The sequence below is a fragment of the Camelus bactrianus genome, chromosome 21 (genome assembly GCF_048773025.1).
Source record: "Camelus bactrianus isolate YW-2024 breed Bactrian camel chromosome 21, ASM4877302v1, whole genome shotgun sequence".
Classification (NCBI taxonomy): Eukaryota; Metazoa; Chordata; class Mammalia; order Artiodactyla; family Camelidae; genus Camelus; species Camelus bactrianus.
The window spans coordinates 5,044,002-5,065,152 of NC_133559.1; the positions used below are offsets into that span (position 1 = coordinate 5,044,002).

A 21,151-nucleotide genomic window follows, 5' to 3' on the forward strand; every position below is an offset into this window, starting at 1 on the left:
GGGAAGGAATAATAAAACCACAATCAAGATCACACAACACAAAGTTTACAAAAGGAAAAAATATTTTGTTTTAAAATCTTTGCTACATGTCATTATTTTTGCCACTGTAAGGCTCAGCACAGATGCCAGCAGTACAGAAATGGCCAACAAGAAAAAAACAATCAAAAATAAAACCCTGAAGGAAAAGCAGAAACAAAACCCCCAGAGCATCTTCTCCCTCCCCTCCCCTTCCCCAAAAGCCCTATAATAACTGTACAATATTATAGTCCTGATCACATTTAAAAACAGTTGATTATTTAAAAAAACAAGGATTTCATTGGAAACTCAACTTTTTGGTTTCTTAAACTGTGATATAAATATATATGTATACTGTACGTGTGCACATAGAATAAAAAAATAAACTGTCTCCTTTTCCACTCCACTACCTGGCACCAGACTGGAGACAAAAGGAAGGGAAACCTAATGACATTCTCTCAGCCTCTCCAAGGCCACTTGTGCGCCTCAGTCCCCTATGGCTACATTTAATATGTCTTCTCCTTATTAATTCAGTCTTGCACTTCAGATACTGGCCTGAGCCAAACAAACAAACAAAAAGGCTGATACACATGACTGTTACCTGAGAAAGGTAAAGAGTGAGAGTAGTAACCTGTATCCACATTTATATGGCTATAGTTCATTATTAAGTGACCCTGTCAGGATGGGAGTCCAGGTCCCATCTATCATCTCGATTTATTACACTTGTACTATAAAGCAAAATCCAATCTCAAAATTAGAGAGGGAACAAAGAGGAAAGAACTATAGGCCCAGAAGAGACCTAAATCTGTTTCTTGCAGCCTGGATACTTTGAGAATGGGATGAAAGAGGCTACTTTGCAAGAAGGCTTGGTATTTGGTTTAAACTCCAGCAGTGAGGATTTTCACTGGGACTGCTAACCCAAGAAGTTGAGTTTCCATGCAGAAATAACCTCTACAGAACACACATCATATGTGATTCTGACAGAAAAATGCAGCATTATCCTTATGGCCAAGTGTGGGGTTTCTGAAAGTGTTCACCTTGCCAGCCTATTTCTGTAATGTTTGCAGATCTTCCCTATAAGGTGAAAGCACCAAAAGCAGGAATAGCCCACTTTACACTGTATATGTTCCATGGGAGACCAACCACATCAACAGAAGACATTATGTATTTGCTTACAGTTGCATATTGGCTGGGCATAGAAATAAGTGCAGCAAAGACATTTATTTAAATATTCTTTGGCTGCAATACTAAGTGAAAAATACCTGGAAGATTTAACTCGTTAGGACTCTTCGAAACACACAGAAAAAGACAAAGATAAAATCTGGGACAAATTTTGCATAACTCCCTAATAGGGAGAAAGAAACAAACACAGAAACAAATGTGCTCGTGCTCACACACACACACACACACACACACTCTCTCTCTCTCTCTCTCACTTCCTTACTCATGTTTCTTTCCAGAGGAATTGCTCACAGGCAGCAGAAAGAGCCTATGCTCATTTCCTAAAGCCCCATGTATACCTACCATGTTTCACGGTCCTCAAACATGAGGACATTTCTCCTATCCCCCACCTTATTCAGAATTTTTTTCCAAAAATAAGCCATAGTATCCAAGGCAAATAGTGATGTCAAGTTCTCTAACCTGCCCCCTGCCCCTAGCACAAATCATCTCTGCACAAATTTCTGGTCAGGAGACATAAGGAAAGGCATTCTTAACCTCACCCAGCCTTAATTATTCAAAGGGTCCCCAAAGCCTTGAGGACTGACTCCATTTCTTCTATAAATGTTATCTTAGAGAGGCAGGAAGACAAGGGGAAGGCCAGAAGGGAAAGGGGGTACACATTAGGGGTGAGGGAAGGGAAGGGAGAGGAACTTTTATTCTGTTTACAGAAAGATTTGCTTTTTTAAAACAAATGGTGATTTTTTTTTCTCCCCCACCCCTTATCCTCACCCCAATAGCTCTATTCTGAAAAGGAGGGAAACATAGTTAAGTCAGGAAATTCTTCATTGTTGTAACTGTTGCTCTGGTCTCCCAGCATGGACAGCATCTCCTAAGAGAAAAAGAGTAAGCTTGGGTCACACACCTTGATCCTCTGTATTCATCGAGCTCCTTCCCGGCAATGCCCTGAATCACCACCCCTGCCCCCAGAGGGCTTCCGCTGTGCCGAGGCCCCTCAGCCTCCCTCACTCCCAGGAGCGCCGACTCCTTTAGATGACAGCCTTTGCCCTAGTGCCTCCTGTCTGCCTCCTACAGTTCCACTTTTCCCTCTTCTCTAGTTCTCAGTGTTTTCAAAGGGAGAAAAATCTGCTTGCCACATTTCATACAGCCCCCATGGATATATATGGAGTATCTCTTATCCTATTTATTCTCCACCAAAACCTGTTTTGCCTTCTTTCAGCCTGTGTTTTGAGCTGAGCTCCTCCTTTGTCCGGCCTTAGATTACTCCACTGACTCTCGCGGTCCCCTCAGGACTTACGTAAATGGACCTTCATAGCTGTAATCAGTATGCTTACACTTAAGCGGCTATGAAGTGGGGATATGGTTCTCTCCGAATGGGCTGAAATTACTTTCTAGGACACCTCCGCATAGCGCTTCCCAGCACTAACTACAGTCCGGTTAACGGCCGTGCAGCACGCTTAAGTTCACAGCCTTTCCAATTAATGACATTTACTCCTCTATGTCCCCACTCTTGTCTTCTCCCACTTACTAACCTCAGTCAAACACCTCAGTCCATGCCTGCTTCCTACTGTCTCTCCTCCCTGACTCTTTCTCTCCCAGGCTCGGGTCTTCTGAAGTCTTTTCACTGACTCACCTGGAAAACCTCAGGCTGGCCCGGCTGCGGTGCTGCCGGCTGCTGAACGTGCTGCTCGTTAGAACTTGAACGGTGGTGAGGCTGCTGGCCCTGCCACTGTGGCCAGACACCCACACCCTCTGCTGTTCGTGTCTGGAACTGTCCTGCAGTCTGTCCAGTCTCAGGAGCTAGAAACACGAGGAAGAAGAAACAACTTCAATCTGCTAACTCCATGGAGAGGAGAAACTATTCCACAACTATGTGCAAGTCATTAATTTTATCTAGATACCTCCTGCCCCTCCTTCTGCCAATCAATGCCTCTTCTACTTCAAACCCTGGTCCCACATTAATTTTTCTTCTCTAGGTACCCTTTCCAAAGAGTCCTTTGCTCATTTAGACTAGATTTGCATGTCATTAAATTTATAATACCTTACTTACTTTTTGTTGTATGTGCTAAAGTCTTTTTCATGTGGGTAGGTTTTAAATTCCAAATGGCCTGTCACCTTGCATTTTTCCATTATTAGGTCAGTACATCCAGGACACAAACAAGCCATTTTAACTATCAAATCCTTTCTCTTTAGTGGTGTGATTTTCCTGTTACCCTCCTTTCAGTCAGAACTCACCAAAGTTGGATCCACGACTGGCGAGACTCGGGTAGGCAGCAGCACCAGGAGATGCAGTGGAAGCACCAGGGAGGGACATAGGGCTGAAAGAGGATGGAGTCTGAAAGCTGCCTACACCAAACTGGGAAGAACGAGTCTTGGCTGTAGCCTGGGTAGCCACCTGCTAAAAGAAAGGGACAGAGAGCAAAGAGAACATGAACATATTGCACAGACCATTTTTATCAGAGTTAACCCCCATCAATCACTGGATTCTTTTGTGCCAAGCTCATTACTTATTTTCCACTGTACATTTCTTCCAATTAACTCCCAATTTCCCTTGACATTATTTTTAGGCACCTGTGATAAAGTGCAAAAAGCAAACAACTATGGGAGTAGTAAAAGTACACATTTAGAGTTGTGAGAATTAAGTGAAAATGACTTAAATGAAAGGACTTTATAAACGGTAAAGTTACATAAAAACTAGATGCATTAATAACAGTACAGCATTTTATATAGAGAGAAAAAACACTGCATTATTTTATTACTCAGTCTGTACCACATTTATTCCTAACGATTTTTTTTGGGGGGGTAACTAAACATTTTCCTCACTATTACAGTAATGCATATGCACTGTGGAGTATTTTCAAAACAAAGGAGTGGGAGAGGATATAGCTTAAGTGGTAGAGTGTATGCTTAGCATGCACAAGGCCCTGGGTTCAATTCCCAGTACCACCTCTAAAGATAAATAAATAAATAAACCTAATTACCTCCACACACACAAAAATAATAGTAAACAAAACAAAGGAAAATAAAAAGGAAATAATCATCCACAATTCTACTACGATAGACTCATGGTTAACATTTTTGGATAATTTCTTCCAGTTCTTATTTTCCTATGCATTTTTAATACAGTGAGGTCATACTGCATATAACAATTCTGGAGCCTACTTCTGGTTTTGGTTTTTTATTTAAAATATTACTTATTCAAAATAAGTATATATCAACATACGAAAAGACCTTAGCTTTAGCTTTACTATATATTATATATACACATATACATTGTATGAAGATTTTTCAACACAATTTTTTTTTTGGTAAATAGACATCACTGTGTATAAATTAATAATTAAACTTCTCCTTTGTTCCTATATTTTGTAGCCCTAATCAAAGTGGAAACTTCTTAGAATTTACTCTGAAACAAATCTGAAACTCAAACCTGCTCAAGATGTTCATGACAAATTCTGATTTAAGGTGAATGTGAAAACCATAGACTCTGAGATACTTGGATTATCTACAGTTTTTAATTATCTGGCTGCTCCCAATAAGGATAAAAATTGAAAGGCAGGGGAGCAGGTGTGTGTGTGGGGGGAAGGTATTTAAGACAGACAACAATAATTTTACAGATGACAAAAAGCCTAACCAAACAAAAAAATACACAAAGAACAGGCAGATGAGAAGGTTTACCTGGGCAGAGAAGCCTGGGCGGGTGCTAGGGGTCCAAGCTGGGGCTGCTCCCTGGGTAGGATTGGAGTGGCGGGAAATCTGGGCCAACATTTGCCCTGCAGAAGCTGATGGCTGGACAATGGTTACAGGAGGAGCCAGACCGCTATTTCTAGGAGTGAAAAAATAACAAGGTAAAGGATTAAAAAGATGGGTTTATCATAGAATTTAGGAATCACAGGATAATCTAGTGCTATTCCTAGATTCCCTTGACTCCCTGGGGTAAAGGAAAAACTTCGTAACAGAATCTGGAAAAGATGAGAAGGACTGACAGTCACACACTGATCAGGCCACACAGAGATGGGACCTAGCACATGGCAACAGGACAGGTACAAAGAAAAAGGAGGAAGAAAAGCAAGATTGTCTCATCCTAGGCCTACAGGTTCCACTGCTTTGTCTGAAATAGCCAGAGAAAGCTAGGGAAGAATAAACTTGGATTCAGTAACTGAATCCCTCAGTTGCCCTGTAAAGCAGCACACACATATGGGGCTCACCTGAAATTCTCTGCCGGCCGGGGGGTAGGAGGGAATGAGCTGCCCTGGGAGAATAGCTGTTGGGTGGCAGGGACAGTGCTGGAGGAGATGCCTTTACTCTGATCTGTGGACCAAAAGGAGTCGGGGGAGGGCCAGTCAAGGGGCTGCAGTATATTAGTTCAGCAAGTTCCTATTTACTCAAGAGGTATTAGGATTAAGTGGAAATATGCTGGAAGACTACTGACTGGGCAGTTACAGGCCCATCAGCAAGTGATTAAAATGAGAACTTAAAACAAGAGTGAGGAAGAAACATACCTGCATTGATGCTGGAGTAGATTTCTGAAAATCTTGGATCTCTATCCTGGGCAAACAGACCCTCTGACTTCTCGAGGGGCTTGCTGTGTTCTGGGCCTGTGGTTGTCACAGGCTGGACAGAAACCTGTGGAATATAATGATTAAAAATAACCATGAAATAACCCTAAAAGTCATATAAAGGTACACATACATTCCAACTGGTTCTGGGGGTATTAAGGAAATGCTCACCTTCAAAGACACACTAACCTGGGAATGATTGTAGCCGGCTAGTCCATCTCTTCCTGGTACCACATCCAATTCTGTTTGCTGTTGCTGCTGCCTAAATGTTAAAGACAAGGAAAGAAACAGGAAAAAAGATTTTAAAAAAGAATCTGGGGAAAAGGCTTAAAACAAACAAACAAACAAACAAAGTGCCACCCACCAAGGCTAGTCACTGCTCAATAAAGGATCTTCCACTATTTCTCACCTGGATGCCATTTGCCCTGAGCCCATCTCCAGGGATAAGTTAGCTGCAGGACCTAGCTGTGGCCTCTGGATTGTATTGGACAGTGTAGGCCGTGGTTCCTGGCTGGAGTTCCTGGGAAAATGGCGAGCAGAGAGAACAGAGGAAAAAAAAATATCTGACTCTGACATAAAAATACAGATACATGCTATAACATGCGTGACCCTTAAAATATTACACTAAGTGAAAGAGGCCAGTCACAAAGGAACCACATAATACACATTTCCATTTATAAGAGACATACATTTCCAATCATATAGAGCTTAGGGAGGATGACTGTTAATTACTACAGGACTTCTTTTGGGGTAATAGTTTTTTTTTGTGTGTGGTAAGAGTTGTACAACTGTGACACACTGAAAAATTAAACACTTGAAATGGGTGAAGTGTATGGTATGTGAAATCTGTTAATAAAACTCTTTCTTACAAAGCTGAGAAAGAAAGTTCAAACAGAAAAGAATCAATAATAGAGAAAGAAACTAACAACAGAGTGGATACAGCTATGTTCTAAAGCAAACTATGGTCCAGGGGCCAAGTCCAGTCTATTGCTCACTCTTGTAAATAAAAGTTTACTGGAGCCCAGCCATTTCTGTTCATCTCATTTGTCTAGAACTGTTTTCAGGCCAAAACAATAGAACTGAGTAGCTGCAACAGAGACCATATGCCCCTCAGTGCAAAGATACTTACTATTCAGTCTTTCAGTTTGCAGATGACTGCTCTAGGAAAAAAGTCCACCAGACTAGAGCAGTAAACTGATGTATAAAACACCAGTGGTGTAGAAAGGGTTGAAATATAAAACTGAAATACAGTTGACCCTTGAACAACACAGGGGTTAGGGGCACTGTCTCTCCTAGTAGCCAAAAATTTGAGTGTAACTTATACTCAGCCCTCCCTATATGTGGTTCAATCCACAGCAGACCATGTAGTACTACAGTGTTTACTACTAAACAAAATCTGAGTATAAGTGGACCCATGCAGTTCAAACTCATGCTGTCAACTAAACAAATCACTCACATCTCAGAACTGAGTCTCCAAGCTATTGTTAGTTAAAATTTTACTCTACGTGGATGAACTACCCCAAATTCTAAGAAAGTGGAAGATGTGGAACTACTGGTGTTTACTACTAGAAAAGTAGAAGAGAAAGGTAATTTGATAAGGTTAAGCAAACTGGGCCCATGAGAAATCCCAACAATGGAAAAGGTCTTTATGGCACATACTTCACATTGGTGTTGGTACAGATGATGTACTCAATTTCATCTGAGTAAGGGTTCTGGAAAGTAAAGGAGCTGGTTCTCATCCAGAGCCATTCTCGGTTCTTAGACCGGAACCGGAACATGACAGATAGCACCTGGCCTTTTAACTTCACCACCTGGAAAAGGTTTGCATGCCATCAGTTGAAACCCATAAGAATTTCTCTTTACACATCTACAACCCTAAGATTCTTGTGTCACTGTCTGTAAAGTGACGTTCTCTCACAATGTCACGTAACAAAACAACATGAGGAGTGAAAACTAAGTGACTAAATAATGAACTATGTTTATCATGTTTCTTCTCAGAGTTCCAAGTTATCTGACCACTCTAGTCAATGTTAAACACAAGTAAAATTTTATTTCCAGGAGAGGAAAGACTATGCTTCCTTCACTTCCTTGGGAAGTCCCTCAAAGATACAATCTAGACAATTTACTAGAAATTTGTTAAGTTTAGTGACACTGAATACAGCTTACACATTGCCCCTCAGTCCTAGCTTTTTCCCCCTAGCCTGAGAATTTCTGGGTTTACAGCACCCATGAAGGTTTCTATAAATAAAACTAAGTTGACTTTAGTTTTACTTTGCTTTTTGTTCTTTAAAATAAATTAATTTTAGATTATTTTAGTTTCTAATCTCATAGAATAGAAAATCTTTTGAATCCCCCTCCTTAACAACAACAAAATAATAATATTAACAGCTAACATTTATTTTATAGTTACTATATGTCAAGTACAAGGCTTGATATAGCCTAGTAGGCTATATATTTTCTTTTTTTTTTTTAAGAACATCAACATTTAACATTATAAAAAAGAAATGAGATATAAACACTTGCATTTAGACAATAGTAAGTGGTCTCTAATACTTACATGTGCTCACTGAATAACATGTACACAATGAACATCATTACATTTGTACACAAAGTACTGGATCTGAAAACCTGTTTATTGCTGTACATATCTATGCCAATGAAGTATTAAGCCCAGTAATTCAAAATACCTACACTTTAAATTGCTTTTTAAGATAACATTTGTGCTTAAGCTGATGGGAGTATGGCGGTAACTGTGGACATTACAATCTGACTAAGAAATAATCATGGCAGATAATGAGAAATACCTCTCTTAGCAATAATGAAATGGCACATTTTAAACACATAAACAAAACTTTTAAAAAACAAATGTGAAACAAACATGGCAATAATCAAAATGGGAAGGAAAAAAAAAAGGAAAACAAGCTTCATTAGAAATCGTAACTAAATTTATGTACTAAAAAAGCAAAAAGAAATATAAATTTATCCAGACTTAAGAAACATCAAAATCTGGAAACCAACAACTGGTAAGCAGCTACAGCTCACACACTAAAAAGCACCTTTGCTTATGCACTCGAATACCACAGCAGCAACTGACGTCAGAATTACAACCTTGAGATTAGCGAGTGTATTACATGATCCGTTAAAGTTGTTTTGGAATAAACATTTTCTAGAAGTGATAAGATAATATTCTGTGGCCAAAAGTGTCAGAATTATGAATTATAACTTCTCACGCTGCCAAATGACCATGTCCTCAGCTTTAAATGGTTTCAACAGATGTCAGAGTAATTCTTATAGGACTACATACACATACATGAAACGCGATCCTTCTAAGTAGACGGAACAGCTGATGCTGAGGAATCAGAAGCCAGAGAGACTTCTCACTGCCATTGATTTCCTCTAGAAGTTGGGCCATGTGCTTTAAATGCTTTATCTTATATACCCACTGTATCAGTAAAAACACTACTGAGGCTTAAAGAGGGAAATTAACCAGTCTAATTTAACGTAAGAATTGCTACCTAAAGCCAAGTCTGTCCTGAAATTAAATTTACCAGATGTTTTCAGGATCTAGGGCCTGAAAATTGCAATTAAGAGTCAGCTTACACAGTGGTACAGCATGTGCCTAGCAAGCATAAGGTCCTGGGTTCAATCCCCAGTACCTCCATTAAAAATAAGTAAATAAATAAAAACCCAATAACCTCCCCCCCAAAACAAAATAATAAATTTAAAAAAAAAAGAGAGTTAGCTTACAATTAAGAGCTAAGTCTCACTTTTCTATAAAAGAACCATGAAATGAATTTTTATACTACTATCCACAGTTCAGTGAAGTGTAGAATATTTTAAATACTTTAAAGACAGCCCTTGGATATAAGACAGTGAGTAGTCAAGCCAAAGAAAAATACCTTGAACATAAATTATCCATAGTTTCAACATATTGGTCCTTTTCTGTCCCTTAAAACTACAAGTTAACTACTAAAGAATGTAAAATTGCAGGGTGTGCCATAGTACTTGATTAATCAGTGGTCAGTAAATATTTGTGGAGTGAATGTGATAATAGACATTAGATAAAAATATTTACACCCAAACCAAGGAAAAAAGTTACCTGTTGGAAGCTGTCTCTTAGAAGCTGCTGGTCTTCAGGATGACAGAATTCTACAATATTCTTTCCTAAGAGTTCCTAAAAGAGGAAAAGAGGAGTAAGATTGATACTTTCATGATGATCTAACTTTCCTGGCCCATCATCAGGGGACTTGAATTTTATTTCTCCTGTCTTTATCCCACGATTACAGATAAAAGTGGAAGGGGAAAAAAAGACAGAAACAAAAAAAAGAGATGGAATCTGGTAAACAACTGACCTCCAGAGCACTTTTCTTTTTCAGAATACTATACATTTATTTTAATTTATTTTAATTGCATTTTTTACAGATCTGAGGTATAATTAGGTAAACTCACTCATTTCAAGTGAAAAATTCTAATTTGATTATCATAATGAATTTATACAGCTGTACAACCGTTACCACCATTGTTTGAGAACATACTCATTGCTCCCAAAAGTTCCTTTGTGCTTGTTTGTATCAATCCCTGCTCCCAATCCCTTAGCCAACCACTGATCTGCTTTCTGCTTTAGTTTTGCCTTTTGTATAATTTCATATAAATGGAATCATACAATGGGTAGACTTTTGGGTCTGGCTTCTTTCATCAAACGTAATACTTTGAAGTTTATCTATTTTGTTCCATGTATCAACAATATAGTCCTTTTATGGCTCAGCAGCAGTCTAACATGGATATACCACAGTGTGTATCCATTCACTAATTAATGGACATTTAGACTATTTCCACTTTTTGGCTATTATGAATAATACAGCTGTGAACATCTGTGCACAAATCGTTGTGTGAACATATGTTTTCATTTCTCCTGGGTAAATACCTAGGAGTGTAACTGCTAAGCTGTAGGGTAAGTGTAAGTCTAACTTCTTAGGGAATTGCAGAAATGTTTTTCCAAAGTAGCTACACCATTTTACTTGCCTACCAACAGTGTATGAAGGTTCTGTTTCTCCATGTTCTTGCCAATACTTTTTTTTTTTCTTTTTTTAAAGTTTTTTTTTTGAGCTGGTGGGGAAGTAATTAGGATGGATGGATGGATGGATGGGATTGACTGATTGATCGATTGATCTATCTATTTATTTATTTATTTTAGGGATTGAACCCAGGACCCTGTGTACAGTAAGCACACACTCTACCACTGCGCTATCCCTCCCGACTCTTGCCAATACTTTTTGATCACAGCCATTTTAGTGGGCATACAGTGGTATCTCACTGTGGTTTTAATCTGTACTTTCCTAATGACTACTGATGATGAGCATCTGTTTATGTGCTGTTCATATTTCTTCTCTGGTGAAATGTCTATTTAAATCTTGTTGCCCCCCCCCCCTTTTTTTTTTACTGGCTGTTTGCCTTAATGAGTTGTAAGAGTTCTTTATATATTCCGGACACAAATTCTTTCTCAGATATATGCTTTATAAATATTTTCCCCCAGTCTGTGGCTGGTCTTTTCACTTTCTTACTGATGCCCTTTTAAGAGGGCAAATTTCAACTTTTATGAAACCCAACTTATCAAATCCAACTTTTTTCTTTTGTGACTCATATTTTTAGTGTCATATAAAAGATCTCTGCCTAACTCAAGATCACAAAGATTTTCTATTTTCTTCTAGAAGTTTTATAACTTTAGCCCTTCCACCTTTACATCTTTGAGTTGATTTTTGCGTATGGTGTGAGGTAAGAGTCTACATTCTTTTTGTTTTGTTTTACACATGAACATCCAATTGTTCCAACACCATTTGTTGAAAACGTTTCTTTTCCCCTTGAATTGTCTTGGCATCTCTGTTGAAAATCAACTGACCATAAATGTGAGAACAGACTCTGTTCTAGTCTATTGATCTATGTAACTATCCCTACTCGAATACCACAGCGTCTTGATAACAACAGCTCTATAACACATGTTGAACCAGGCAGTATAAATGCTCAAACTTTGTTCTTTTTCAAGATCTATTTTTCATCAGCTTAGCCTCTTCACACAGCCACAGTCAGAAGTCTCTCCTGACCACCATAATTCTGAAAGTTTATATAATGACATTTCTCAACTCAGATATAGTTACCTGGTCTGCTGAATGAGGTATCTAAATAAATCATATTAACTGATGCTAAATATGCATATTTTCTGGGTTACTATGCATCTAGATGATGACATGAATTATCCAAAAGTGGTCATATCATTGTAACTAATTACGATGAGCACTTTTGCATCATTATCTGTATTAATATCAAAAACAAAGAAGAAATACACATTTGTACCTGCTGCTCCCACCTGGTTTCACAAGCCACATATTTATAGATCAGATAATAACCTTGATAGAAAGCTAAGAATAAATTTAGCCATTGACAGAATAGGATTGTATCTTTTTCTGAGCTGGGACTGATATATTTTGGCTACCTCTGGAATTACATGATTGAATAATCTCAGCATAAACAAGGGAAAACAGAGGCCTGAATATCAGTGGTGTAATAGCACCAGCTCCTCACCTGCGGCTGGTAGCCAACTGTAGCCACACAGCGATGATCCACGAAAGTGAAGATTCCTTCAATGTTGTGTCGAGAGATGAACTCTGTTGGTTGACAAACATTACTCATGTCTGTACAGTTAGGAGAACTAGTTACCTGAAGATAAAGAGATAAAAATGAGATAGAACGACACCATTCTTTAAAGATGTAGTTCCCATGAGGCTCCCAATTTTAGGAATTTCTAAACTTTCACATCTCATCCAGAAATGAAAAAATGATAATCACAGAGAGGGCACGAGGCCTAGCTCCACTCCCACACATGCATCCTTTACCAACTTTGTAAAGGAAGATAAAAATTCATTCAACCTAAAACCCACCTACTTTCATGTAGCTAGGCCGTGTTCATTATTCACAGATTAGGAAACTATAGTCCCATCTAACCAAGGAACATCTATTTTTATAAAGAGGATCAAAATAATTCCACTTCTATATTGTTAGTCATGTAATGATAAAATAAGAAGATCTCTCTTCTATTGTATATGGGCAAAAGAAATTTGTTGGAAATAGAAAATTCAGCATTGCAAAGTTAATAATATGAAAGAAGAAAAGACCTCCCTCTCTCTCTCTCACACTGTTCAGCTTCTGCTAAATCCAAAAGAAGCAATATTAACTATGAATGCCACATTCTTCCAAATATTTGTAGTTTTACAGAATTCATCATTTGTATTTAGAGTAAAAGAAAAAAAATAAAATGAACACATCCTGAAAGAGATTTCCTCTCATTGAAAAGGTGTGATATAGACATGGAAAATCCATACTTGCCTGCAGTCTGCCAATGGCCACCAGGCAAAACTTGCTCCCCTGGCCAGCCTCTGGGTCATCATCTGGGAGGGAAACACCTTCAGGAAGGTGAAGTTAAAAGGTTTAACAAGGATCTCAAACTCAAATGCCTTCAAAAGTCAAAAATTTAAAGATTAAACAACCCAAAGAATTTATCATATATATCAGGTACTGTTTTAAGTATTTTTTATATATATTAATTCATATATTTTACCCACATTAATTATAATAAAGTGCAGAGTACAGGTCCCACCCAAAGTATTCTAAAAGACCATGCTGGCCAAACCAAACACATATGAAGATAATCACCCATTCTGTGACCATATCATAGGCAGAGAACAGATGTCTTGCCCAACCTGTGACTTTTAAAGTAAGCAAACAACCAAAACTGAAATTAAACCAAACACCAATAGTTATTTACGTCCTCTGGAAAAAAGAGAAGCAAGTGCTTCCATGTTTTATGTGGAAAGGAAGAAGGCTGCATTTTCTCTCCACTCTTTGCATAATTATCTTTTTACCAAGAAAAATAGGATTTCTTTGAGAGTTACACAGAAGTATAAAAATCATGTATACCTCAAATGCATGGTTTATACAGCATATAAACTAAAAAGTTCAAAAATCATTACAACTTAAAATTACTTTTTCTTAATTACACTTACTTAATTAAATCATTTATTGGGCGCCTACCATATGCCAGGCACTAGGCTAGGTGCTTTTCTTACATTTAGTCTACTCATCACAGTAACTCTATAAGGGATATAATATCTCCAAATTACTAATGAGAAAATTGAGGGCTTTTTAAAATAAAAGCCAAGCAACTTATCCTAAGTTATACCACTAGTAAACAACAATGCCAAAATCAAACCCAGGTTTTTCCAAATCCAAAGTTTAATCTCTTACTGAAATATACCATCTTGCTTCTCTTAGTTTCTGTCTCCCTACAATCCCCACTTCCCAGTCATAACTACCCAGCAGGGAAGTAATGAAGTTGCTAAGATTTGGAAATTCTGACACGCCCGCTGAAAAGGATGTTTGACTTCAAGTTCTAGTAAAACTAATCTGCTCACATCCTGACTTAAAGCCTTTGTAGAGAATATGCCCTTTATAATTTACTACAATCAAGTGATTTACCCCTTCTACGCCCAAGTCTTGTTCTTACTTTAGAAAACTTTCCCAAATCAGCTGCATTCAATGCCAACTGTTTCTTTGCACACAAATACTTAGGACAGAGGTATTTAGTAAACACACATTATTATCTGTACATTTAAAACCTACATCCTGTGACCCAGCCAACAGTGAGTCATTTTTAAGTCTGAGTAATCCATCCCCTTAACTGGAATGCAAGATCCATAAGGGAAGGGAAGGAGCCTGCTTTTTCTTTCCTATTATTTTTTACAGTTTATAATACCAAAGTACATTTCATATACCAGATACATGATACATGTTAACTAACTTTCTTGGACTCTGTGAGGAAACTGCTTCACCAAGGAAGAAATCACTACCTAACTTTCCTACCTGCTGGGGGCCAGGCTTTGATGTAGCCTGTGCAGTGGACGACCACGAAGTGAGGTTCCCCATCCTTCACAGAGCCAAGTCCATTCCTAGAAGAATTACAGGTGTGAGGAGAAAGCCCTACCCAGTAACATTTAAAAAGCAATGCTGGCTTAGCACCTTTAACTTTAGGTTCTTGGGTGTTTAGAAAAGAGGATGACTATACTCAGATCTTCCCACCCAAAAGTGATCACCATTTTTTTTGATCCTTGCAAAAGTAGAGTAACTGAAAGGTACTGAAGCAGGAAGAAAGTAGGTCAAGTGTTAATGTAATTTCTTTAAAAAGGATGAGCAAAAGCAGCTTTAGAAGTCCAGGAAAATATTCCTAGAAAAAAAGTAACTGGGAAGTGAGGGATGAGGCTGAGGGCTGCTAAAGAAAATACTACAGTAAGACAGCTGAAAATGTGATGATCTCTACAGGTACCTGGCCATCCCTTTGGTTTTTTAATACCTAGGATCTCACCTGCATCTGTTCCTCACAAAGCTCAGTCTATTCATGGAGACTGGGTCCACAGAGCTATTGCCACACCTGTTTCAATAAACAGAGAGATTAAAAGCAACTAAGTTGCACTATCAAAGAAATTTCCATCTGTTAACAGCCAGATAACAGGCTCTGGATACAATTAGACAGAAAATTGGTAACAATGCTCCTAATAAGGAAGGATAAAGAAGTCAGGTTTGGTATTTCTAAAACTTGTTAACTGTCCCAGAGTTTTAAGTCGAAATGTTCTACATGCTCTTCAAATGCAGAGATTCTCTACATCAGGGGTCAGTATTCTTTTTCTGCAAATGATCAGACAGTAAATATTTTCAGCTCTGTGGGCCATTTGCTCTGTTGCAACTAGTTGACTGCTATTATAGCAAGAAAGCAGCCACAGACAGTATGTCAACAAATGGGCAAGGCTATATTCCAAGGAAGTTTTATTTACAAAGAGCCATGGTTTGTTGATTCTAGCGCTATGCTGCAACACAATCTGTGTGCCATATTTCGTTATTATTTATCTTGCTCCTGCCTATGTCTTTGCATCAGCCATGTCCACCTATTGGGACACTCCCTCTCATCCTCTCTACTTTCCTTCTCTCATTTACTTAACAATAATAAATAAAACTTATAATGAATTTAATATGTGTCATGCACTATTCTAAGCATCATTACATATATTTATTTATCTAACCCTCATAACAACTTTATGAGGTTGATATTAATGTAACTCTCAATATTAGATGAAGAAATCAAAATACAAAGTAGTAATTTAATCTGCTCAAGATCTCAGAAGATAAGCAATAAATCCAGTAGTCTGGGTGCAGAAGCTACTCTAAATCACTAAGCCACATAATACTCAATTTTGTAACCCCTCTCAGGAAATATCCTTAACGTCCTACCCATCATTTCTAATGAGCATCTTCCCAGTACAATACAGTCAATTTCCATTATATAATCTGAATTTATTTTATGACTTTAAGAGATTTCTTCTCTACTTGTGAAGAAAAGTACCACCATCCTTCAAAATCCTTAAATGTATAATATGTAATGTATAAATATTAAATACTAAGCTAGAGACATAAGAAAGTCTTAAATTTCCACCAAAAAAGGGGGCAGAAATGGTCTGAGTACATGGATGTTGTCTGGTAATACACTGGGAAAAAATATAGGTTTTGGCATCTGACTATTACCAATTAAAATAAAATCCTGTATCAAACATTATCTATGTAATCCTAGGAAGTTAATTTCTGAGTCCTTTTTTTTTTTTTAAATCAGCAAATAATAACCACGAATTCTACCCTGTTGTGGGAAATGAGATGACAAACATAAAGCAACTCTCACAACGTCTGGCATAGGAGGAGTTCAGTAAATGTTAGTTTCCTCATCACTTTAGTCTGTGTTACAACCCATGTGAGTTAAATTTAATCTAATCGGAGCATGGATTTAAAAGTTTAAGTCCTCTGACCAGAAATCAAACCTTCAGCTCTTAATTCTTCATATGTCAAATCAAAATCCTCAGCCTGACACTCACCTCATACGGCAAATAAATGATCTCCTTGAGCCCATACACATCCTCATGGAAGACTGCTGACCTTCCTTCTTCACTGTTCCAGTCTTCAGATCAAGGATACGCCCTGAAGAAAGATGTGAAGGACAGTCTGGAGTGCCTTCTTGTGTGTGGGGAAGAGGAGCAGACATACTGGAAGCAAAGGTAAGTCAGTAGCCTATTCATGCTCTTCAGTTTCTTTACTTATAACAGAATAGGCCAAGTAGGAGACGGATTTTTTCCAAGCCTAAGACACCTCAGTTCCCACCAATGAATCTTACTCTTCAACTCAAAAGCAGCACTGGAAATACCCTTGTGCAAGGGACGGGAGGAGTAGAAATAGGTACGGCTGGCAAGCAAGAGGCAAGGCTATATTCTTAGGTGTGATTATTTTTATACACATGCATGCACACACACACACAGTGAATGTCATTTGTTTAAAGACATCATTTTATATGCCACAGAAATACCCATCTGTCTCATGCTAAAACTGTTCCTTCTTTATTACAGAGAAATCTATGGGAACTTTTGGGAAAAATAAGAACTAGAAAAATGAAATCCATGAAAACATAAAAGAGGGGAAAGCTGAAAACCAACATTCAGATGAGCATAACGGATTTTATTTTAATTACCAGTTTTAATCTGCTTCCACTTTAAAAATTTTTTCCAGATTGCTTGGGAGCAGATGTGACTTATTTCCTTTAGCCAAACTCTGGCAAAAGGACTGAATAACATTAAATGGGGGGTTTGGGAGAAGGGACCAAAAACAAGACAGAAAAATAGTGCATATTCAAAAGAAAGAAAGAAAGAAAACCTTAGGCACTAACTGATAACCACTTTCCTCTAAAATAAATATCTATTATCATAGAACCTAGCACAAAGCCAAACTAAGCACAACTGGGTAGAAAAAATACCAGGAAATTCCCCATACAAATGAGAGAGAAAAATGGATAATTTCCTTCTTTTAGAATGAGGGGAAGAAAAAAGGTTATTGTGGGTTTGGCTTTTACTGTGTATTTACACCAGTATTAAGATTAAAGTAAACTTTTATATGAGCATTGCCATAGACGAAACATTTTCTAAGAATGAGCTACAAAATATATTACCTGCACGTGGATAAACACAACAGATTACATGTATTAAAAGAGGAAATTCTAGAAACTTTGCCAGATTCAATGAAAAAATTTAAGAGTTAAAACACCTGTTTGATCTGAGAAAAAAAGAAGAAAAAGACTTCCCATTTTCCATCCACATAACTCATACCCGTCAGGGCGTTTTCTGAAGTGGAAAGCTGCTCACGAAGTTTGTCCACATCATCTGGGTGCACCTGATCATACAGGGTGCTACCAAACCATTCAGACTGCGGCTGGTTCAAAACAGGGGTCACTGAGTCAGAGACATATACCACCCGGCCTGTCTCACATGAGACAATAAACAGAAAGCCATCTGCTGCCTCCAAGATCAAATGTTTCAGCTCCTGCCCAAGGAAGAGAAAAACAAGTAAATACTGAACTCTGAAAAACCAAATATTACTTACTATTCATGGAAAGAAGCAAGACATTTCAGGCGGTATCTATCTCTCCATAAGCAACTGTTGGCTCCTATCTGGTCCACAAGCATAGCTTTGCACCCTAACTGTAATTATCTTCACTGACAACATAGTTCTTTCCAATAGATATTTCCTCAGTGTCTCTATGCCACTATCCACCTCCTCCTCTTTATCTCAGAACTCGACATAGGGAATAAAAAGGCTTACCACTAACAATAATTGAGTTCTTGATCTCACCCTCTCTGGTTTCTTTTTAGGATCCTGCTCTACAAATATTCCCATTTTCTCTTTTTTCCCTCAGATATATGGACATGATCAAATATTCCTAATTCTACATAAATCTCCCCTCAATCTTGCCCAACTCATCTCTCTTTCAGGGCCAAGCTTAAACTGAGAGTAATGTTATAGTCACTGGCTCTACTCTCTACCTTTCATTCATTTCTCAGTCCCACAGCAATCTTCACCTAAACCACTACGCTCATGTTTTTTTCAGGAGGTTCCTAACTGCCAATTCAAGTCCTTTTTCCTAAGTCTGAATCATTTTACTCAATCTCACTGAAGAATCTGACAATACTGTTCATTCTAGCCTTTAAAATTTATTTCTCCCTAGCTTCTCTGATAGGACACTCCAACTTTTTCCTTCCTAAATGCCCCTTCTCTGCTTTGTCCAAGTCTTAAGAGTATGCATTTCCAAGGTTCTATCTGAAGTTCTTTTCTCTATATATACCATATTCTCTCCCTAAGAAATTATATCTACTCCCCCACTATGAAATGATACCCAAGTCAACACCTCTAGTCTTGCCTAAAATCTGTTATGCATCTCCAAATAGATATTTTACCAGCAATTTAATTTCAACATCTCAAAACCTGTCATTATTTCCCCCTCCAAAAAATAATCCTTTGTGCTCTTCTAGCATTTCCTTTCCTGATTAACAGCATCACCTCAGGCAACAGTCCTCAAAAATCTAACTACACTCACACTCCAGTGGTAACTTGGTTTTTATCAATTCCACTTTCAAATACAATGTCACTGCTCTAGTCATCTCATGCCAAGATTAATGGTCTCCCTGTTCTCACTTTCTCCAATCCATTCTTTTTTTTTCCAATACCTCTATTGTGGTATGGTTCTTGTACAGCAAACTACACATATTTCAAATATACAACTTGATGAATTCTGATAGGTATATTACACACCTCCAATCCATTCTTAAAATGCTACCATATTTTTTAGGGCTCCCCATTGCTTAAAAATTAAAATCTAAATTATTTAACATAACACCTAAATATTCCATCATCAGGTCCCAGCCTAACCTCCTTTTATCATCTCCCAAGGCATGCTAAATTACCTGACTTTCCTTGAACAAGCCAATCATTCTCACCAGACTTTTGATCATTTATTTCCAGTATTTACAACACTAACCCCCTATTCTGTGTTTTCCATATTTGCCCTTGTACAGGACTTTTTACTGCGTCTCTACTATAAAACTGATTCTGTATTGGTATTATGATTTATTTATTTACATGTCTGTCTCCACCAGTAACTATCTCTTACCATTCTTTACATTTCTCATAGCACAAAGCACCTGGTTAGCTCACAAAAGATGCATAACTGGAGTCTGCTGAATCAATACCTGCATGTGTGCTGTGAGAACAAACTGGTTAACTATTCAATGTACACATATATAAAATCTGCGCTGTACGTGCTTTCTTGTAGACCATTCTATTTGGAAAATTCTTGTTTCTTTTTTTCAAACCATATTCCTTCCTTCTTGTTAATCCTCTGAATAAAACGGTGGCATTACAGGTCAATTTTTTTCTTCCTTATACTTCCTGTATTTTCCAAAATTTCCTGCAGTAACCAAGTGTTCTTTTTAATAATCAAAATAGAACATGGCTTCCTTGCTCTTGTAAGTCTTTGCAAGCGCCCTCACTCAGGCCTGGTCATTCTATTCACTTCAGCCACCCCTCCAGTACACAGCTATCTAGTCCTATGTAAATTATTAGTAAGTTTTACTAAGGCGTTTCTTCTCTGTGTGCATTTTCCTATCATTTTCCACTTATGTGTGCATCCTGCCACTCACGTACTCATATTCAGGTTGCGTTCCTGAAAGGCTGGAAATGTTTTTGCCTTCTCTGTCTCACAGTGCATCCAATGTAACAGACGACACCTCTAAGCAACAACTGCCTGCTGGACTCCTTTTATCACTAACACTGGAAGCTGCTTCAAGAATGAGAAACAGATTTTGTCCATCTTCTATAACCGTAAAGTCAGGGAAGAGGGCCAGTACTGTGGACTCAGTCCCCCTTCTCCCTGTGATTCCACTACTGTTCTACCGTGTAGGCCGGATTTAGGAGTAAAGTTCTAAAATACCTATAAGCTTGCTAAATAGCCATCACAATTCTTCTCTACTTCTCACTGTTCTAAAGCTAATATATGCCACAGTCAGGGATCAAAACTCACTTTCCCATGGTCCAAATTTTTCCTTCAGAGCTGAATTCTTGTCCTTTAAACAACCTACACACTCAGTTCTGCTCTGACTCCCAATAAAATGCACTACTTAGAATTATGGTCTATCCCCAAAAGACCAAAACTTTCAACAGGTTCTAGACTCTCTCAGTTGTGCTTCTCAGAGACCTGATCAGTGAGAAAAGACGGCTTGTAGGTGCCATCAGTGGACGTGTTGCCAGTTCCTCGCAAGGACTTCATGTGAGAAACTGCCATGCGTAAGATGGTTAGCTTGTCTGGTTTTCGAGCCAGGGCACTGCAGGTGGGTACCATGTCTGACAGTTCTGTTATGTAGGCTGTCATCTTGTTCCGTCGCCGCCGTTCAATTTCACTATGATTTTCCCTGCATGGAGAGAGAGAGACGAGA

General features: G+C 38.2%; 1 protein-coding gene across 4 annotated transcripts in view; it reads right to left on the minus strand.

Moving 5' to 3' along the window:
• Positions 1-44: 44 nt before the first annotated feature.
• The window catches only part of ARNT (aryl hydrocarbon receptor nuclear translocator), a 50,677-nt gene continuing 29,570 nt past the window's right edge, over positions 45-21,151 (minus strand). For 2 of the 4 annotated variants that reach the window (XM_045519188.2, XM_045519187.2), the window contains 17 exons: positions 20,914-21,127; positions 17,993-18,206; positions 16,715-16,817; positions 15,163-15,228; positions 14,664-14,749; positions 13,131-13,207; positions 12,330-12,464; positions 9,853-9,927; positions 7,413-7,564; positions 6,163-6,273; positions 5,943-6,015; positions 5,697-5,820; positions 5,403-5,505; positions 4,873-5,020; positions 3,430-3,589; positions 2,828-2,994; positions 45-2,065 (listed from right to left, as the gene is read on the minus strand). In XM_045519188.2, the coding sequence (XP_045375144.1) occupies positions 1,976-2,065; positions 2,828-2,994; positions 3,430-3,589; positions 4,873-5,020; positions 5,403-5,505; positions 5,697-5,820; positions 5,943-6,015; positions 6,163-6,273; positions 7,413-7,564; positions 9,853-9,927; positions 12,330-12,464; positions 13,131-13,207; positions 14,664-14,749; positions 15,163-15,228; positions 16,715-16,817; positions 17,993-18,206; positions 20,914-21,127 (2,098 nt within the window). In that variant the 3' untranslated portion in view covers positions 45-1,975. Of the gene's footprint in view, positions 2,066-2,827; positions 2,995-3,429; positions 3,593-4,872; positions 5,021-5,402; positions 5,506-5,696; positions 5,821-5,942; positions 6,016-6,162; positions 6,274-7,412; positions 7,565-9,852; positions 9,928-12,329; positions 12,465-13,130; positions 13,208-14,663; positions 14,750-15,162; positions 15,229-16,714; positions 16,818-17,992; positions 18,207-20,913; positions 21,128-21,151 lie in introns of all 4 variants that reach the window. The other 2 variants (XM_010958469.3, XM_010958467.3) reach the window with 1 other exon arrangement.